The 19,359-nt window shown below is 34.6% G+C and overlaps 1 protein-coding gene across 3 annotated transcripts; it reads left to right on the top strand.

Annotated features, from left to right (window-relative positions):
* The first annotated feature begins 26 nt into the window (after positions 1-26).
* Positions 27-18,359, top strand: Jkamp (JNK1/MAPK8 associated membrane protein). Of its 3 annotated transcripts, none has more exons than XM_076848350.2 (7): positions 27-101; positions 2,084-2,175; positions 2,741-2,895; positions 8,093-8,299; positions 10,769-10,950; positions 15,192-15,268; positions 17,573-18,359. In XM_076848350.2, the coding sequence occupies exons 1-7, from the start codon at positions 98-100 to the stop codon at positions 17,789-17,791; spliced, it is 936 nt and encodes a 311-aa protein (XP_076704465.1). In that variant the 5' UTR covers positions 27-97; the 3' UTR covers positions 17,792-18,359. The 3 variants fall into 3 exon arrangements, with proteins under 3 accessions (XP_076704465.1, XP_076704467.1, XP_076704466.1); XM_076848351.2 differs by having other exon boundaries at positions 29-101; positions 2,102-2,175; XM_076848352.2 differs by lacking the exon at positions 15,192-15,268 and having other exon boundaries at positions 17,573-17,641.
* Positions 18,360-19,359: the final 1,000 nt, after the last annotated feature.

The following is a 19,359-nucleotide window of genomic DNA, read 5'->3' as shown; positions in this document are numbered from 1 at the left end:
AGGCGGAGCCGTCAAGGCTGCTGTAGCCCGGATGTCCGAGTGCCCCAGTCGCGTCCACTGATCCCGGAGCTACTTGAAGCAAACCTTCCAGCCGCCAATGGGTGAGTGGTCGACGGGATTTGGAAGAGTTTATTTTAGACCGGGCTTCTTTCCTACGCAATTGGCTCCGGGTATAGCTGCGATGGGCAGCCATCTATAGCGGCTCATTCTCTCCCTGGTTCCCACCTGCCGTGGGGCCGGGCCCTGGACACCTCCTGGGGTTGGTTGGTGTCTGCCCCTGACAGACTGCAAGGGGGCGCGGGCTGTTATCGGGCGGGGGGAGGGGGAGGCCCAGCTTTTTGTTGTTCTGTATGAAATGTCACTTCAGTCCCTTTGTGTACTGCGGAGGAAATGCATTAATGAATTAAGAGCGCGGGCGTTAGACCAGAACAAGTAAAGGAGCAGAAGCTAATTACTGCATAGATTAATGTCTCCTGCTTCATTCTCCGCGCTTTAAGTTTATAGGGTCCTTCACAGACAGACCGTTTTTAACCATTGTTCAGTAAAGGAAATTAAAGGGGAAATTGAACAGACTTTTGGAGCCTGGGTTTTGTTTGGTGGATGGTGAGCTGTTGCTTTCAGTTTATCGTACAGGATATTTCAGGTCTTGGATCTCAAGAAACATTAGATTATGTACCTTCAAGTAGATTTACTAAGCTTTTACTAGCTATAAAGCCCTTGCAGAAGCTTCCAATTCTTTAACTTTTGCCTTCTTGAAACATTTATTTTCATGTATTTAGAATCCTGTAATTGATTATAGTTGCCTATTTTAAAAAGCGACAAAGAAACTCATGTGTTTACAAAACCAAGTCCAATATTTGATAAAATCAAAAATACTAAACTTGAGACATTTTACCTAGTGTCTTTTCTGTTTATTTTTCAGCAGCAGCAGGAGAAATAAATGGAATTTGAAAGGTGAAAAGACCTGTAGATAAGGCATTCTCAATTGTGAAATCATGAAGAATTTGGGAAAAGATTGTTCAATAGTCATAAAATGCATTATTTTCCAAATCAATTCACATTTATACCATAGTTGATTTGGATTTATTCCACATTAGGCTATAGGTTCTTAGAGAGCAGGGACTCTGTCATGCTTCTCTGTGGACCTTTAGTGGCCCTTAACTAGTGAAAATGATCTCAGTATGTGTTTATTCAAAGAATAAGCTAGTGCATGAAGGGAATCAGATGTCACATATGAAAAACTCCTCCAACAATTTTTCCTGGTGGATGAGATCCAAGATGATCTGTAGGTCCTAAGTTTTTTTGGTAAAGAAGACTTATTTCCCTCCCACCTACTCCCCACTCCCACCCCTACCCCCACCCCACCTGCACCAGCTTTGAGTTCAGGGATTTGATTCTAAGGCACTTGTTCCCAAATTTTGGTCAGAGGCCCAATGATGACCTTGGTGAAATTTTTGCCTGTCCTCAAAAAAATGATAAAAGCTAGGACAATATAGGAATTTTTTTTAATAGAGGTGAATGTATTTACTCTCAAAGGCTTACCCTCTATTCTGAAATTGTCCTTTTTGCTATTAAAATGTGTTGTTATGAACAAAGATTATAATAGATTGTATGTGCTTAATTCCTGAACTGGGTAAAATAAAAAGTGATGATCCTTTATCAGTCCTGTTTTTTTGTTAAAAAAAAAAAAAAATATATATATATATATATATATATATATATATATATATATATATATAATCAATAAAATTCAAAGACAACTCTATAAGGGGAGTGGCTATCTGGAACCACTGGAGATGTACCTGGGTTAGACTTTGAGTTATGGGGATAAACCTGCTTGGCTAATTGAGGACCTTAATCATAAGGCACAGTATTAAGAGCAAGGTTTGAATTTAACTTTCTGCAGTGCCACAGTATAAAAGGGAGAAATTAAAAAGTAAATGCATCAGGAGATTTGTCTAATACATGTCATTTTAAAAATCAAAATTATGTTGCCATATATCTGCCAAATCCTTCGCTATTATTGCATTATTTTTTTATAATCACAAAAGATGTTACTATACTGGCGTTTGTTTTTAAAAAGCTGTCGATATTCAACCAGCATGCCTTGGACTTTATTGTGGGAAGACCCTATTATTTAAAAATGGCTCAACTGAAATATATGGAGAATGTGGGGTAAGTCTTATGTTTGCAGTTTTATTTCATTTGTAAAAATCTATTTGCTTTTGAAATATTTTCCCATGTTTAATCTTTTTTCTTAAATATACTCAACTTAGAAAAGATTATTGAGGTATTAATAAAATCCTTGTTCATACTTTCATGTTGGGATTTTTAATGTATTGCATCTTTCTTGATAGTCACAGGTATTTTTTAAAAAATTATAATTTTACAGTAAATTCTAATTACTTTTTAAATGCTTTAGTACAGTGACTTGTACAGTAACATAACTTCAGACAATTTCTCTGCAAATTTTTTTACATGATGTTAAAAATTAGATTTTTAATTAAATGGTAACTATTTAGTAACAAAATAAAAGGAACCCTTTATAAGAATTTTAAAGTCATAGCACATAAGATGAGGCTTCTTTTTATTCACTTGGACACTTTTAAAAATTTTTAAATAGCTGCACATACAAAGCAACTGTATTAAACTAAAATATATCTTATAGAATGATTTTTTGGGGGGTGTTAATATTCTAAAGTACTGTCTGTACATAAAATATGGCTTTTATATATTGTAGGTATGCCCAAGAGGACAGAGAACAAATGCACAGAAGTATTGTCAGCCTTGCACAGAATCTCCAGAACTTTATGATTGGCTCTATCTTGGATTTATGGCTATGCTTCCTCTTGTTTTACACTGGTTCTTCATCGAATGGTACTCTGGGAAAAAGAGGTTAGCACATTCTATGATTGTTTCTGGATGTACCAATGTTGGAATATTTATTTATTTATTTTGGTGGTAGAAATTGAGCTCAAAGCCTTGCACATGTTGAGCACATACTCAACCCAGTTTTCATTTAGAAGAATAATTACACTTTTTCTGTTGTTTTTAAAGGTGATAAGCCTGTTTTTCTTTATATTCTGATTAAACTTTACTATAGCAAGAAACTTAATGACAGGAGCATCTGATCGAGAAATGAGAGCTGAGGGTGACATTAGAAAGAAGGACTACATGCCTTATTAAGGAAATCTCTTATTTTATTGAAGGACTATTTTTTTTTCTCAAAAATAATTCTTATTGTGTCTTTTTTTTTTTTTTTTTTTTTTTTTTTTTATACTGGGGATTGAGCTCAGGGGCACTTGACCTTGAGCCACATCCCCTGCCCTGTTTTGTATTTTATATTTAGAGACAGGGTCTCACAAGTTGCATAGCACCTCACTTTTGCTGAGGCCCACTTTGAACTTGGAATCCTTCTGCCTCAGCCTCCCAGGCTGCTTATTGTGTCTTATCTTCTAAAAAAAAAAAAACTGGTTATGATTACAAGCTGTTTATTGTTCTATATAAAATACCTTGTAGTTTAATTTAGTGCTAATAATCTAGTATAATGTAGTTAAAAATGGTATTGCTATAACCTAATTATAAAAATTCATAACATTAAGACAACAAATTTATTGAGTAGTGTAGTTTATGTTTGGAAGATCAGAGGAGGAGATGATGTGGCTTCTAGTGATAATCTTGTGGGAAGACAAATGTATGCATAAATATAATCACTGTTAGAAATATAATAAAATAGTTATTTTTAAAAATTTTTTAGTTGTTGGTGGCTCCTTATTTTTCATTTATTATATGTGATGCTAAGAATCAAACCCAGTGCCTCACACATGCTAGGCAAACACTTTACCACTGAGCTACAACTCTAGTCCCTAAAAGAGTTAAATGTAATGAAAATTATAAACAAAATGCTCTAGAATCACAGAAAATGGAAAGATAATTGTACCTGATGGATTCTGAAATATTTCAGAGTAGGTTTAAAGGCAGTATGAACAATGGCATGGAAGTATGAAATGTGGGATCTGAGGTGGTCAAAGTATGGGTTGCAAATGAAAGAAAGGTAATGTAAAGGAGAGTGGGAAAGGTAGGTTGAGGCCCAAATATGCAGGTTCTTGATAAGGACATGAACTTTATTCTACTAGAATAGGAAGCCAAATTCTTCCTTAGTATGTTTCTGCTCTACTGATTTTCCTTTAACTCCTCCAGCTTCTCAGGATTTTTCCTACTTTATGTCTTTCCTCTCCTCGAACCCCCTTTACTCAGCCTGAGAAGTATGGAAGCGAAAAGGAGCGTCTGATCGAGAAATGAGAGTTGAGGGAGACATTAGAAAGAAGGACTGCCTGAGGCTAGAATATAAAGATGTTTGGGACTGTTGGAGTCCTAGGAACTGAATAAAACCAGAACTCATCTTGAAAGATACACATTTTTCCAGATAGTGAAATGTGTTCTCATCCAACATTGGTACAGGAGAATTTAAAGAAATTTAGCATGGCAGAGAGTTGTCAAAGGTGCTGGTGAGGAGTGTTTTTCCTGAAAGCCAGAAGAGATTCTGAAGTACAGTCACATACTGCTTAAAAGCAGGGATATGTTCTGACACTGTTAGACACTTTTATCATTGTGCAGACAACAGGACAGCTTCGAGATAAGTAAGCAACACAATCTTACGGAATCACTATCTCATTTGTGGTCCTTCCTCGACTACAGCGTTACTAGCAGTGCATAACTGTGGTTTCATAGAGGGAATTTTAGAATGGGCCTTCACGTTGTAAAGATCACATAGGTGACTGCAGATGGATTGAAGGAACACCATGACACCATCAAAGAGGATATTTAAGTAACAGCAAGAAGCCGGGCATGGTGGCCCATGCTGGTTGCAAGTTTGAGTTTGGCCTTAGCAACTTAGCAAGACCCTATCTCAAAATAAACAATCAAAAAGGTCTAGGGATGTGGCTGAGTGGTAAGGCACTCCTGGGTTCAATCCTCAGTACCAAAAACAGGAAGAAAGGGAAGGAGGGAGAGAGGAAGGAAGGAAGGAAGAGAGGAGGATAGGCAAGAAATAATAAGTTTGGGATTTCTGTCTCTAATGTTTTCCCCTTTGTAAAATGGTCTAGGAGTTCTGCTTCTAACAGTGTTGGCTCATTAGGGGTTTCAAGTGACCCTTGTAAAATAACAGAGGTCCAGAAAGGCCTTACTATTTTAGATATTGCTAGTCTCACCAGAGGTAGGGGGAATCTCTGAGAATTCTTCTTTTTTAAAAAACAGAAACTCACACTGGATGACAGGCTGGGAGCAAGAGTGATAAAGCAGGTAGTTGGAATGAGAGTGCCTCAGTCCATTTGAGCTGCTATGACATAATACCTTATGTAATTTATAAACAACAGAACTATATTGCTCACAGATCTGGAGGCTGGGAAATTCCAGATCAAGGCTCACTCTGTTTCACAGATGGCACCTTCTTACAGTGTGCTCACTTAGTAGAAGGGACAAACATGTTCCCTCAGACCTCTTTTATAAGGGGACTAATGCCCTGTGGGCTCCACCCTCATTACCTAATTATTTCTTAATGTCTCTATTTCCTAATTCTGTTGCATTGTCTCTACTTCCTAATTCTGTTGCATTGGGTTTAGGTTTTAGCATATGAATACTGGGGCACTTAAACATTCATACCATAGCAAGAAAGTTAAATTACATATTGAAAAACTAATTGGTAGATGTAACAAATAATATATTTGTGCCCCCAAAGGACTGTAGATAATGAATTTGAATTATAGGATAGATAACTTTTACCTCTGTAATTCTTTTTTTTATATATTTTTTTAGTTGTAGTTGGACACAATACCTTTATTTTATTTATTTATTTTTATGGGTGCTGAGGATGGAACCCAGCACCTTGCAGTAGGGGAGCAACTGCAGCCCCTACCTCTGTAATTTTTAAAAGAAATAAAGGATGCAGTCAGAAAGCTGCCCAGTCATCAAGAGATTATCAGAAAAGTGGATTAGAGGCAACAAAGGAACTTCTTAAAATGAAGATGTACACTTGCCATGTTAAAAAGCAAAGTGATCAGCAGCTTAAACAGTTAAAGATAGTGGATTAGAAAAATTACATATCAAGAAATAATGGAATGTAGTGCTAAGAGGGAAGGAGATAGAAAATATGAAATATGTTAAATGGTACTGAGCACAGCTAGGTGCAATAGCTCATGCCTGTAATTTCAGCAACTTGGGAGGTTGAGGCAGGAGGATCATAAGTTCAAAGTCAGCCTCAGCAACTTAGTGAGACCCTAAACAAATTAGTGAGATCCTGCCTCAAAATAAAAAAATAAGTCTACTGCTGAGCCACAACCTCAGCCCATTCGTCTGTAATTCTTAAAGAAATAAAGGATGCATGGTGGTCCATGCTGATTGCAAGTTTGAGGTTGGCCTCAGCAATTTATCCAGGAGTGTTTTACAGCAACATCCCCAGACCTTTTTTATTGTTTGAGGCAAGGTCTTGCCAAATTGCTGAATGTAGCTGGCATTATTATTAAACTGCTGTGTTAATGTTCTTTTTTGTGCTTTTCTAAATAATGTATTTTTCATCAGAATGTTTTGGTTTAACGATATTCCATATATAATATTATTTTATTTTAAGAATTTTTATAAATTGTTGGCATTCATTTTGATGGATATTTTTTTTTTTGTAAAAGTATAATAGAAAAGTGTGTTACAAGCCAGATGCAGTGGCATACACCTATAATCCCAGAAGCTTGGGAGGCTGAGGCATGAGGATCCTGAGTTCAAAGCCAGCCTCAGCAACTTATTGAGAACCTGTCTCAAAACTCTGAAGATCATTAAAGATTTCATTTGATTCCTGTGATTGGCATGTCCCTTATAGGATCTTGGAAAATATACTTATGAAGTTGCCCCAGGAGAGACTGGCTCCTTTGAGGCAGAAGACTATTAAGACCATATAGAGATGAATTATGTATGAAACTTTTTATAGCAGGAGTGGCATGGCAAGTTAGTTGGGTGAAAGAAATGCATATTCAATAAAATGCTGTTTCTGAGACAATTGGATTTCCATATGGGAATATCTAAAGTTAGATCCTACACAAAAATCTATTCTGGTGAGTTAGAGATTGACATATAAAGAGCAGAACCTTAAAAATTTTAGAAGAAAACATAGGATAATAATTTCTTATATTGGGGTGTAGAAGTATTTGAATAAAGCATTTAAATTGCTGAAGCATTTAACAACCTCTTTGTTAAAAAATTATCAAAGACAATTGTATTAAAATTTTGAACATGTTCATAAAGATCACAAAGAAAGTGAAAATTGAGCCCACAAACTGAGAGGAAGACATTTGCAACATGTTTAACTAAAGTAGATGAATCATGGTACTGTCACACAGTGGAATCTTACACAGAAGTGAAAATGCTTGAAGCTTAGCTGTAAGCAATGCCATGGACAAATCTTGGAAATGTAATTTTGAATGGGAAAAAAAGCCCAAAGACTCACATTAGAGGAATATGATTTAAATGAGCCAAACTGAACAGAGTAATCTTGAAACACAAATGTAATTGGGAAAAAAAAACAATAAAACAATTTAGTATAATGGATACCACTAGGAGTGTGGAATGGGGAGGAACTAAGAAATAGTTATTCATGTTTTAGTTGCTGGGTTAAGCAGTGAGCTCTCAGTGTTTATTACATTGTTATACCTTATAACTGACACGTTACATATCATCTTCTATGTACTTATTAAGGTAATTTTAAATGATGCATAGATAACTAAAAAAATTTAATAACAATTTGGCAGTATAATAAAGATATAAAGTAGATACCTAATTTCTGCTCTTCTGTTACACCTTTAAATAATATTAGCACAGTATCCTCTGGGATATGAATATCTTTTTTAGAAAATAAGGGAACACCCTTCTCAAGTAGTTTTCTTATATGTTTGGCTTTTCTGATCTCTTTAGAAGATGTTTTAGTTTTAGGATCTTGCAGTGAAAATTTTTTTTCTAGAATCAAAATCTTGAAACATGTACTTTGTTTTATTAAAGCCATCTCAATATTGAAATTTTTTCTGGAAATCATGCCTCTCTGTTTTTCTAGCTCCAGTGCACTTTTCCAACATGTTACTGCATTATTTGAATGCAGTATGGCAGCTATCATCACCTTACTTGTGAGTGATCCTGTCGGTGTTCTTTATATCCGTTCATGTCGAGTATTGATGCTTTCTGATTGGTACACGATGCTTTACAACCCAAGTCCAGATTATGTTACCACAGTACACTGTACTCATGAAGCTGTCTACCCACTGTAAGTATTTCTTTAGACTTAAGGTCAGTTAAAAAACTCTGAGGATCATTATAGGTTTCATTTGTTTCAACAGATTGAACATTATAAAAACAGCTTCTAGGTACTGGGGAAGATATATTGAAATTATTTCTTTTCTTTTAGAGCATACAGAGTGTTATAGGAGGAAATATAAATAAATCTCAGTATAATAGAAGGGAAAGCATTTTTATATTGTTGTTGAAATATATATAAGTATTTCTAAAATAAGATTTATATGTTTTCTAGAGTTTTTTTTAAAGAGTTATAAGGAAAAAATTTGCAGAGATGCAGTGTCTGACATACAAGAGAGTATATGGTTTGAAGATAAAAATGTTGGGTTTGAATTCTGAGTTTGACAGCTGTTATGTTAGCACAGCATGTTAATAGCCTCTAGTAACCTCAGGTTTCCCATTGGTGAAATGGCAAAACCATTATGCGAGAATTAAATGAATCCATACATATTTGCCTTCCACAGCACCTAAATGTAGTTGGCATTATTAGACTGCTTGAGTTAATGTTCTTTTTGTTCTTTTCTAAATAAATGTAATTTTCATCAGAATGTTTTGATTTAATGATATCAAATTATTAAAATTCCATATATAATATTTTATTTTTAGAATTTTTATAAATTGTTGGCATTCATTTTGATGGATTATTATTTTTTTTAAAGTATAAAGAAAAGTGTGTTACAAGCCAGGTGCAGTGGCATAAGCCTGTAATACCAGAGGCTTGGGATGCTAAGACATGAGGATCATGAGTTCAAAGCCAGCCTCAGAAACTTAGTGAGACCATGTCTCAAAATTAAAAATCTATATATAAAAAAGGGATGGGGATATGGCTCAGTGGTTAGGAACCCCTAGGTTTAATTCCAGGTACAAAAAACAAAAGAAAGGAAGCAAAGTGTTACTTTGTTCTCTTAACTGTAGCAAATTTCTATTAAATAATATGTTCAATGAAATTTGTCCTTTTTTGATCAAGTTCTTAATATTAAAGTGTCAAAAACCTACATATGTATATATGTAAAAAGGTGAAACAAGATACAGATGTAGCAATATGAAAATCATCTTTTCCACTGCCAACCTGTATAAATAAAAGACTGATAATGTCCTCTTTCATTCACTATTTCATAGGATTACAACCCTGAACTTCAGATATTCTCTTGTTATATGCTGTCCTGAGGACTTGCAGAATTTAACTTAGTCCTATTTAGGAAACTTAAGAACTGATTGGTTATCACATTTAAATAAGATATGTAGTTACTTATTCAAAATAAAATCAGACTCATTTACTACTAGTCATATGTATGGTATTTATTATAGAAATATCAGATTAGAAGAGAGATGGCAACAAGATACTCCCAGCCTCATTCTGCACCTATGATAAGCACTTCTAATTTCAAACTCTATTGGCTCTCAAAAATTAGAGGGGATAAAAAAGTCAAGTAGAATGGCAGAATTTTGTTAATTTTTGGTGAGCCACAATGAGTGGCATTATAAAATTATGCGATAAAAATGCAAACATACCAGCTATGTCAGGTGAAAAGTCAAGGTAATTAATTCAATTATAGGTTATTATTTAAGAGACTTCATGGCTTGTCATCTGCCTATCAAGCTAGTTATACACTGTAGAATATTCTCCAGGAAAATCAAAGCACTGTTTTACTGCTTTCTCTTGTTCTATTGTTTTGTTAATAAAATTAATTCAGAGTTACTTTAAGGTAAATAATAACATAGTAAACAAAACAAACGCCCTAAATAAGGGGTGGGTTGAACAATAGAGGCATGTATTTTACAAGCTTTGTTGGTTTGCTTTTGATTTTATTCTTAGATGACTGAATTTGAAAATATGTAAAATGCAAGTCAAATAACTCCATATTTTCCGAACTACTTATCTAAATCATAATTAAAAATATTTACATCTGTTTTTGTTTCCATTGAATTTTAATATTTATTTTTTAATACATGAAATTGTACATGATATTAGGTACCTCATGACATTTCTATACATATGTACATCATGTGATGCATTTTTAATGTCTGCACAATATTCCAGCATGACTATACTATAGAATTAACCAGTTTTCTATTGTCGAGTATTTATTTTCTTCCCGAGTTTTCTTTTTTATAAGTGACTCAATAAAAACATTTATACATAAAGGTTTTTTTTTTTGTGTATCCTGGGTTGTTTCCCTTTGATAAATAAATAAGTAAATTTTCTAGGTCAAAGACTATAAAATAAAATTTTTAGGATTTTTGATGCATATTTCCAAAATGCCAGGAAAGAAACCAGTGTACACTTGTATGTTGGCCAACCTTCTGCAATCTGAATATCTGATGGGTAGACTTACTATACTTTTTAAACCTGTTGTAGAATCTTTGATTTTAAAATATCAAGGACAAAAACACCTTTAAACATATTTTGATGGTACACATTCCCGATTATATCTTATAGGTACACCATTGTATTTATCTATTATGCATTCTGTTTGGTATTAATGATGCTGCTTCGACCTCTTCTGGTGAAGAAGATTGCATGTGGGTTAGGGAAGTCTGATCGATTTAAAAGTATTTATGCTGCATTGTACTTCTTCCCAATTTTAACTGTGCTTCAGGCAGTTGGCGGAGGCCTTTTATGTAAGTATGATGAGTAAAGGTAATGAAATTTATTTATTATTATGTGTAATAAACAGTTTTTTTTCTTAATTTTGTAGCTTTTTTTAAGCTCATTTTTTAATCCTTAAAAAGAAGCTTTTGTGTGTGACAAAATACACACACCCACACCCCCCCACACACACATATAGTGATTCTGGGGATTGAACTCAGGGCTTCATGTATGCTAGGGAAGCCCTCTACCCCTGAGTCACATCCCAAGCCCCTTAGCATGAACTTTTGCTAAAACATATAATCAGTCTTATAAAAACAGAATCGAATAGAAATTCTCATAAAAATGATGGCAGCTAATCAAAACTGATATCTATTTAGAGAATACCTTGCATTTGAAGCTTATAACCAAATTGGAAGATTTTAAAAATTTTATTTATAAAATAAAAATTACAAAACTAAGTTTTTATAATAGATGGAAATTAGTCTTGATGATATAAACTGTTTAAGTTATATTTTAATCAACTTTCCTCTGCTGTGACTAAAGGATCTGAACAGCACAATTGTAGAGGAGAAAGAGTTTATTTGATGGGTCATGGTTTCAGAGGTCATACATAGTCCAAAGAAGGTCAGCTCCATTCCTCAGGGCTCCAGGTGAGGCTAAACATCATGGCGGGAGAGGGTGGCGGAGGGAAGCAGCTCACATCATGGTGACCAGAAGGTAGAGTGACTCCACTCTCCATATACAAAATATATACCCATAGCCATGCCCCAAATTCCACCTTCATCAGCCACACCTTACCACTTTTATTAATCCCTGATAGAATTGGGTTAAGACTTACAACCCAATCATTTCTCCTCATAACCTTCTTGCATTCTCTCACACATGGGCTTTTAGGGGATACCTCATATCCAAACCATAACAAATTAGGCCTTAGATTTCTAAGGTCTTTTATGAAAATCTTTTACATACAGTAAAACATTCACAATCTATTCTTTAAGATAACCATTCATTTATTTATTCAGAAACCATTTAGATCGAACTTTAACTCAAAATATCAAGAAAAAGGCATTGTTAAAGGACTCACAATACTATTAAGAGATAAAGCAGGGAAGCTGTAAATAGCAGAGGAACACAGTATGGTTTTCTTTTTTTTTTTTTTTTTTCCTTTGGTATCAGGGATTGAACTCATGGTCACTTAGTCACTGAACCATGTTCTTAGACCTGTCCTATTTTATTTATTTAAAATTTGAGATAGGGTCTTATTAAGTCCTCTGGTTGCTGAGGTTAACTTTGATTTTTGTGATCCTCCTGTCTCAGCCTCCCAAGCTGCTGGGATTACAGGAATGCACTACTGACCCATCAGTATAGTACTTTTGAATTTGTAGAACTGAACATTCCAAAGGTGTTGGAACTGGGTGTGGTGGTGCACACCTGTAATCTCAGCAACTAGGGAGGCCAAAGCAAGAGGATCACAAATTTGAGGTCAGCCTGGGCAATTTAGTGAGACCCTGTCTCAAAATCAAAAATAAAAAGGACAAGGGATTAAGTTTAGTGATAAAGCACCCTTGGAGTTCATTCCCAGTTCCTCAAAAACAAGCAAACCAAGGATTTGGATAATGCTCTTACACAGTCTGTGGAGTACAAAGGCTGAGCTTTCTGGCCCAAAGGAACTGGGCAGGATTGGGTATCATTATGCAAATAATGTAGGTTGGCAATGTAATTTGGTTAATGGTAAGGACAGAATTGAAAGTAAGAACAAGAGAAAAGGAAATTGGAGGTTAATCAGGGATTTGTTATTGTAGCTTACAGGTAAACTCTTTAATTCGATTACACAGTATTTGAATATTTAGAGTTCCTTCCAGTTTCTACCATTCTTATTAAACTGGAGTACTTGAGTTATTTACCTGCCTGGCTAGCCTCTGTTGAGGTTGCTGTTCTTGTTCTGTGGAATAGGGAACTACTCTGAAAAGGATTTAGGCAGAAGAGTGACAGGATCAGATTTGTGTTTTAAAAGGATAATGGAAGATGAACTGTGGAAGATGAACTGTCAGAGGAGGGGAGCCTGGGAGATCAGTTAAGAGATGATTGCAGTAAGCCAAGAATGACTGTCTGACCTAAGGCAGAGAAGTACTGGGAATGAAGAGCTATTTAAGAGGAGGGAATAAATTGAATATAGGGGCTAAAGTAGTGGATGAGACTAGGATCAAGTAGCCTTCTTAGTTGCTGGTGGGTGGATAAACAGTGAAATAGGGTGGTAGATGTGAATTCAGTATCCAAAAGGTTACAGGTAGTAGTGCTTTCCAGTCTGGAGTTTGGGAGAGCAACCTAAGCTGGAAAGAGTTAAGAATTGGCTGCCCTCAATTTCCTCTGCCTTGGATTTTTGGTGCTATTATGCTTAAGCTCTTGGTTATGAAATGGAGGAAAGAGAGAGGCTGTGAAAGGCAGGAAAAGGTTTGGAAACCCATGGAGACTCCCAAACACCATTGCTTCCTATATCACAGCTGCCTATAAATTTGCTTCTTCGCACTGAATGGTTTTTACTCATTTTGTTAACAGGCCACCACTCGGAGCACATTCAAGGGAAAGATCAAGGTGTTAATATTCCTTTGCACTAAGTATAAACTTAGGCAGTCTGCTGAGAATAGTCACAGAGGGCTTTTACCAACTCAATTTTATAATGTTGGAAAAAAATTAAATATTTTTTGGTTTGTAGAGGATATAATGAGTCTGAGCAAAGTAGAGCAGCAGGAAGCTTCTTATAGCTACAACACCTGGGGTTTGAGGTCCAGAGAGAAATGTACTGGGAGCGATAGGAACATTGTCAGTTACAAACTTTTACCTGCTTGGAAGTATTATCAAAGCTGGCTTTTAAGTGTGATCTGCTTCTGACTCATGAGGGAAACCTGCATACAGATTCCCAGGCCCTATCCCAGACCTAGGTTCATAGAGTCTCAGATTGTTTTACACACTAGGGTTTAAAGACCACTTTGATTCCTGCTTCCAGCCAAGTACCTCCCCTCTACTCCCTACAAGTCTGGCCTTTCTTAGAAACTTCCTCTTCTTCTTTTTTACCTCATATGGCTTTTTACTGCACAGTCTTGAAATTTGTATCATTAGCAACATCCTTTAGCTTCTTATGAATTAAATGGGTTTTGTTTTTGTTTTTGTCATGACTGTTTGAGGACCTAGTCACTTTATCATGAAAAGTTCTGTCAAACAAGTCATTCAGCTCTTTAGTAAGTTGAAATAAGCCCTGTATGGATAGTTCAACATCAGAATCCTGAATTAACATTTGCAATTGTTCCAAATGAATTGTAGAATGGTTAATAGCTTCTTTAAATTAAAGTCATTTTTAGGGAGCTGGGGTTGTGGCTCAGTGGTAGAATGCTCGCCTAGCATGTGTGAGGTCCTGAGTTTGATCCTCAGCATCACATAAAAAAAAAAATAAATATATAAAGGTTTTTAAAAGAGTCATTGTAAAATAATCATAGTATATTTTGAATTTGTTTTTGTGTGTTCTAAATTTCAAAGAGTACTAGTGTTATGTAGGAAAAATTTTGCTTAAAATATTACTGTACTGTATGTAGAGTAGAAATTTCCAAAATTTATTACAATAATGCTGAAAGATCTATTAATCCTTTGAAATTTATTGATAAATGAACTTTTCTAAAAACTGATTAAAGCTTAAGTAGCTAAAGATAGTCTTTCTCAACCAATGCTCGCCTCCTGGGCCACAAAGCACAGAAAATTGTTTAAGCAACTATTTTCTCAGTTCTCCCAAGTTTAGTATATAACTGGTACCATTCCAGATGCACAGGAGGAATATAATTATTTTAATCAATGGATGCCTTAGGCAGTGGTCTTTCAAAACTGGACTAAGGATGTGTTTTGCATTTTTAAGTGATTAGAAAAAAAAATAAAAAGATTTTTATTAATTGATATGTGTGAATCATATGGCATTCAAATGTTAGTGTCTGTAAAGTTTTCTTAGAACACAGACATGCCCATTTATTTATATATTCTCTATGACTGTTTTCCAGCTACAACTGTATAGTTGGGTAATTAAAACAGAGACACACTTGCCTTGCCAGCAAAGCCAAAAGTGTTGCAGAAAAGGTTTGCTGATCCCTGTCTCAGGACATTGGGACTCAAATCTCACAGAACTAGTTGAAAAAGAATTTGACCTAGGGAGAATTATACTGAATTTATTTAATGATTTATTCAGAAATCTGTTTAATTTCCAACAATAATACTGATGCTTATCTTTCAGATTATGCCTTCCCATATATTATATTAGTGTTATCTTTGTTCACCCTGGCTGTATACATGTCGGCTTCTGAAATAGAGGTAGGAAATTTTTTTTCCCCTTGTTAAAGATATTCTAAAATAAATCTGACAATAAAATAGTACATATAATGTGATAAGGTACAACTAATTGTTTCAGTAATCCTTGGCTAATTGGTGTCATTTGGTAGCTTTTAGTTTGTTATCTATAAGTTTCTGGAAGGCTGTGTGTGTTGCTCCATTATGTTTCTTTGGGAAATTGGTGACATAGTAAAGGTTTTCCTATTCCAGCACAGTGAAGAAAAATCATTTCACATAATTTACTCACATAGCAACCATTTAACTATCAAAATGTTGGAACTTAACACTATTTTGAATATAAAAGTGCTTTTCTGCTGCATGTAGAATATGTTTTCTCACTCTTTATTCATATAATCATTTATAAGTTTTTTTTAACACTTTGTCCTATAAAGTCTATGATATTTTGGTGATTTGGAAATCACAATGATAGACAAACTAATTTTGTTTCCTTTTTTGAGACATTGTTTTTGTGCCTTAAACTTTCTGATATTTTAGTGGAAGACCGCTGTTATAAGGAACTCTATTTTTGTTATTTTTAAATTTATACTTGTTTGTATTTTCAGACCATAAAAGTGTATTTTGATTATAGGTTGGAGGAATAGAATAGAATATCATGTCATTCACATATTTAAAATTTTCTATTTTTAAAGAACTAAGATATTGTCAATCAAAAATATGAACAATAATTGAGAAGAGTATATTTGACTCTTTAAATTGGGAAAATTGTATTAATTAAACTTTTAATTATTTTTTCCACAATATTTGTTCACATACAATCTTCTGAAATTTTCTTTCTAAAATAATTGCCTGGCTGTCTTCTGATTATTTTTTAATATGTCATATTTAAATGATTGCTATCAAATACCTGTCTCTCATTTAAGAACTCTATTTTGAGGCTAAACCCTAAAGGAATAAAGGTAAAAGGTCTTAGACACTTCCATCCTGTGCTTGCTGATGTAGTGTCTGTGATCTGTCTTAAACTGCTCATGACAGTTGATAAGAAGTGTGCTTTTTCATGGTTTGTAGCATAAAAAAAAAAAACAAAGAAAATAAGTCGTTAACTATTTTTGAGTAGTACATTAGTGAAAAAATGGTGGTAGGTGCTAGAAATCAAAGTGGCTTTCAGGTAGAGTAATAGCAAAAGAACTTCTGATAGTGATTATTCAGTTGTTCCCATTTGTAGGCTATCCTCATTTCTCCTTTGTAATATTTAATCATTGTTTCATTAAGATTAATCAAAGAAGATAGGACATTAGTTTTTTGGGGTGGGGGTGGGGGGCGGCTATCAGGATTGAACTCATGGGTAGTCAGCCACTGAGTCACATCCCCAGCCCTATTTTGTATTTTATTTAGAGAGGGTCTCACTGAGTTGCTTAATGTTTCACTGGGGCTGAGACTGGCTTTGAACTCTCAATCCTCCTGCCTCAGCCTCCTGAGCTCCTAGGATTACACCGTGCTGTGTAGAAAGTTATTTTTGACACCTTATCAACTGCAGGGAAAGGTTCTAGGGAAGAAATTTTGAATATTTAAATAAAATGAGGTTTTTGAATTTTTATTTGTTCTCCATAGTGAAGAATTAGCTATACACTTTTAAATTAGCTTCAGACTATAATTCTCTGACCCTGTGACTCTCTCCTATGTCAAATGTTCACATACTTTAATTAGTCCTCTACATATGAATCAGAAATAGGGACCTGAATCAAGGAAAGAATCTAGTTCTAGGTGAGTTGATAAGTCATGAATGATAAAGAGAAAGTTGGTGACTAACCTTTTATAAATTGTATATCAGTGTGTTTATTAGCTCATTTAGATGCTTCTTTCATAGGAATTTGATCCTTCCAGTTTCTGCAGACTGTAGAACATGATTAAAAATAAAATCAGAGTATTCACACGTCATTTCTGCTCTCTTCTAATGATTCAGGCAGCAGCCTCTAGGATTGCTAGAGGCTGAGGAAGTTGGGTTTATGTACCTCCAATTCCACTTATAAACTCATAGCTACAGTGGGTCAGGGCAAGAAGAAAGCACATGGTATGGGATTCCTCTTTCTGGTTCATATCTTTTATGAAATACCACAGTCCCCTCTAGAAGGGAGCTAATTGTAACTGAAGGAAACCTCAAGTTCCTCATCTGTAAAATGAATGGGTAAACCAGGTGACTCATTAAGTCCTTTTTAACTCAAATATTATATGAATTCAAGGTTATGACTTGGTTTGAAAACAAACTGTTTAGCAGATTCATCCTGATAATCTGTATTTCTATTTTCTCTGTTTTATAAAATTATATAGAACTGCTATGATCTTCTGGTCAGGAAGAAAAGACTAATTGTTCTCTTCAGCCACTGGTTACTACATGCCTATGGGATAATCTCCATTTCCAGAGTGGATAAGCTTGAGCAAGATCTACCCCTTTTGGCTTTGGTACCTACACCAGCCCTTTTTTACTTGTTCACTTCAAAATTTACAGAACCTTCACGGATACTCTCAGAAGGAGCTAATGGACATTGAATATAAAATGCCAAAAAAACCCCAAAAGTGTTCTTAATAAAGAATAAAGAAATTTAATAAAATGCATTAGAATTATTCTGTCACACATGGGAACAAGATTTTCAGTCTATCTTAATGTTTGTTTTTGTTTGTTTGGTTGGTTTTGTTTTTGACTTAACAGACTTTATGGTTAGACATGGAAAATATGAAATACCATAATACTCTGTTGCATAGTATAATATTATCTACCACACTAGAAGCCTAAACTAAACTTCTTAGGAAGTTTCAGCTGTTCTTAGAGCATAATCATGTTTCTGTGTTCTTGGTAGCAATAGCCTGTTCACTTTTTAGTAAGAAAAACTTTAATAAGTATAATCAGAAATCCCTAGCAGTGACATAATTGTGCATGCCTGTTGTGTTTCAATTTGTTTTTCACCTATAATGGGTTACAAAGACAAACATATTTGTATGGTCTGCAGCAAAAGTGGAAATAAAGTATTGTTTTTTGTTATCTATTTATTTTCACCAATACAGTATTTTGATAATACAGAAATAGAGCATAATTTATGTAACAGGTTTTCTGTTTATAATTTGAAGACATGTTCAGATTATTGTTCCTGTAAAGAAAATAATAAAAAGCTTAACTATAAAAAACTCAAATGTTCTGAAATTTGTTTTTTTACCACACTAATTATAGAAATAATTAAAATGTTATATAGTAAATTTAGTCTCTTCCCAAATGAATAAGTAATATAGTCACATATTTCTTATATCTTACTATCTTGTATCTTTATCATCCTGTATATATAGCACATACACTTTTTTGTTGATTCTGAGACACATCTTCTCACATTGTGACATTTCTGAATTAGGATACATCTTATAACTGACAGCTTCTCAGATTTAATTAAACCCAGATTGTAAACGGTTTTTCTGTGGTTGGTTTTTGTTAGGTATACAGTGATGTTTATCCTCTGAAGGCTTCAAGAGACTCATGGTCTAAGCCATGGAAGCAAAATAAAATATTTAGCACTTATAATCTGGCTATGCCCCATTTATATTGTTTAGAAGGTATTCACTGATTCTGCCAGTATGTGGGGGATTAGACTATTTACTTACATCTCAAACTTAGAACACTTCTATTAACAGTTACAAAATATGAAAATAAGTGCACTCACTTCTCCTGTGGTTTTGTTTTTACCTTTCAAATTCACAGCAGTTATGTCCTTCAGTTATTTTGAGAAGTACTTCTTTGTTAATGCCTTTTCCCTAGGACATTCGGGTGTTGTTTGAAAATGGACTCTTTTTTTGTGCTTTAGTTTCTTCTTTTCTGTAGGAATAAAGCATAAAACTTTAAATTCTATTTGCATTTCATATAGGTTTGGTGATTCTTAGTGTACATTAAAATCCCGAGTTGCCCAAAGAATCCTCCATTGGAAAATTATGTAACTGGGTATATGGGGGGGTTACATGAATCTGATTACCAGGACTGTATCTTCAGGTCCCACTATATGTGAGGCCATTTTAACAATCACCTTTTCAGATATCCTGTTCTAACAGAAAAATATCTGTGCAAAAGGAGAAGTCAT

This window comes from Callospermophilus lateralis, chromosome 3 (assembly GCF_048772815.1).
Source record: "Callospermophilus lateralis isolate mCalLat2 chromosome 3, mCalLat2.hap1, whole genome shotgun sequence".
In the NCBI taxonomy this organism is placed as follows: domain Eukaryota; kingdom Metazoa; phylum Chordata; class Mammalia; order Rodentia; family Sciuridae; genus Callospermophilus; species Callospermophilus lateralis.
Note: the sequence above shows the minus strand (reverse complement) of the source record. Positions and strands in the feature narration are given on the sequence as shown.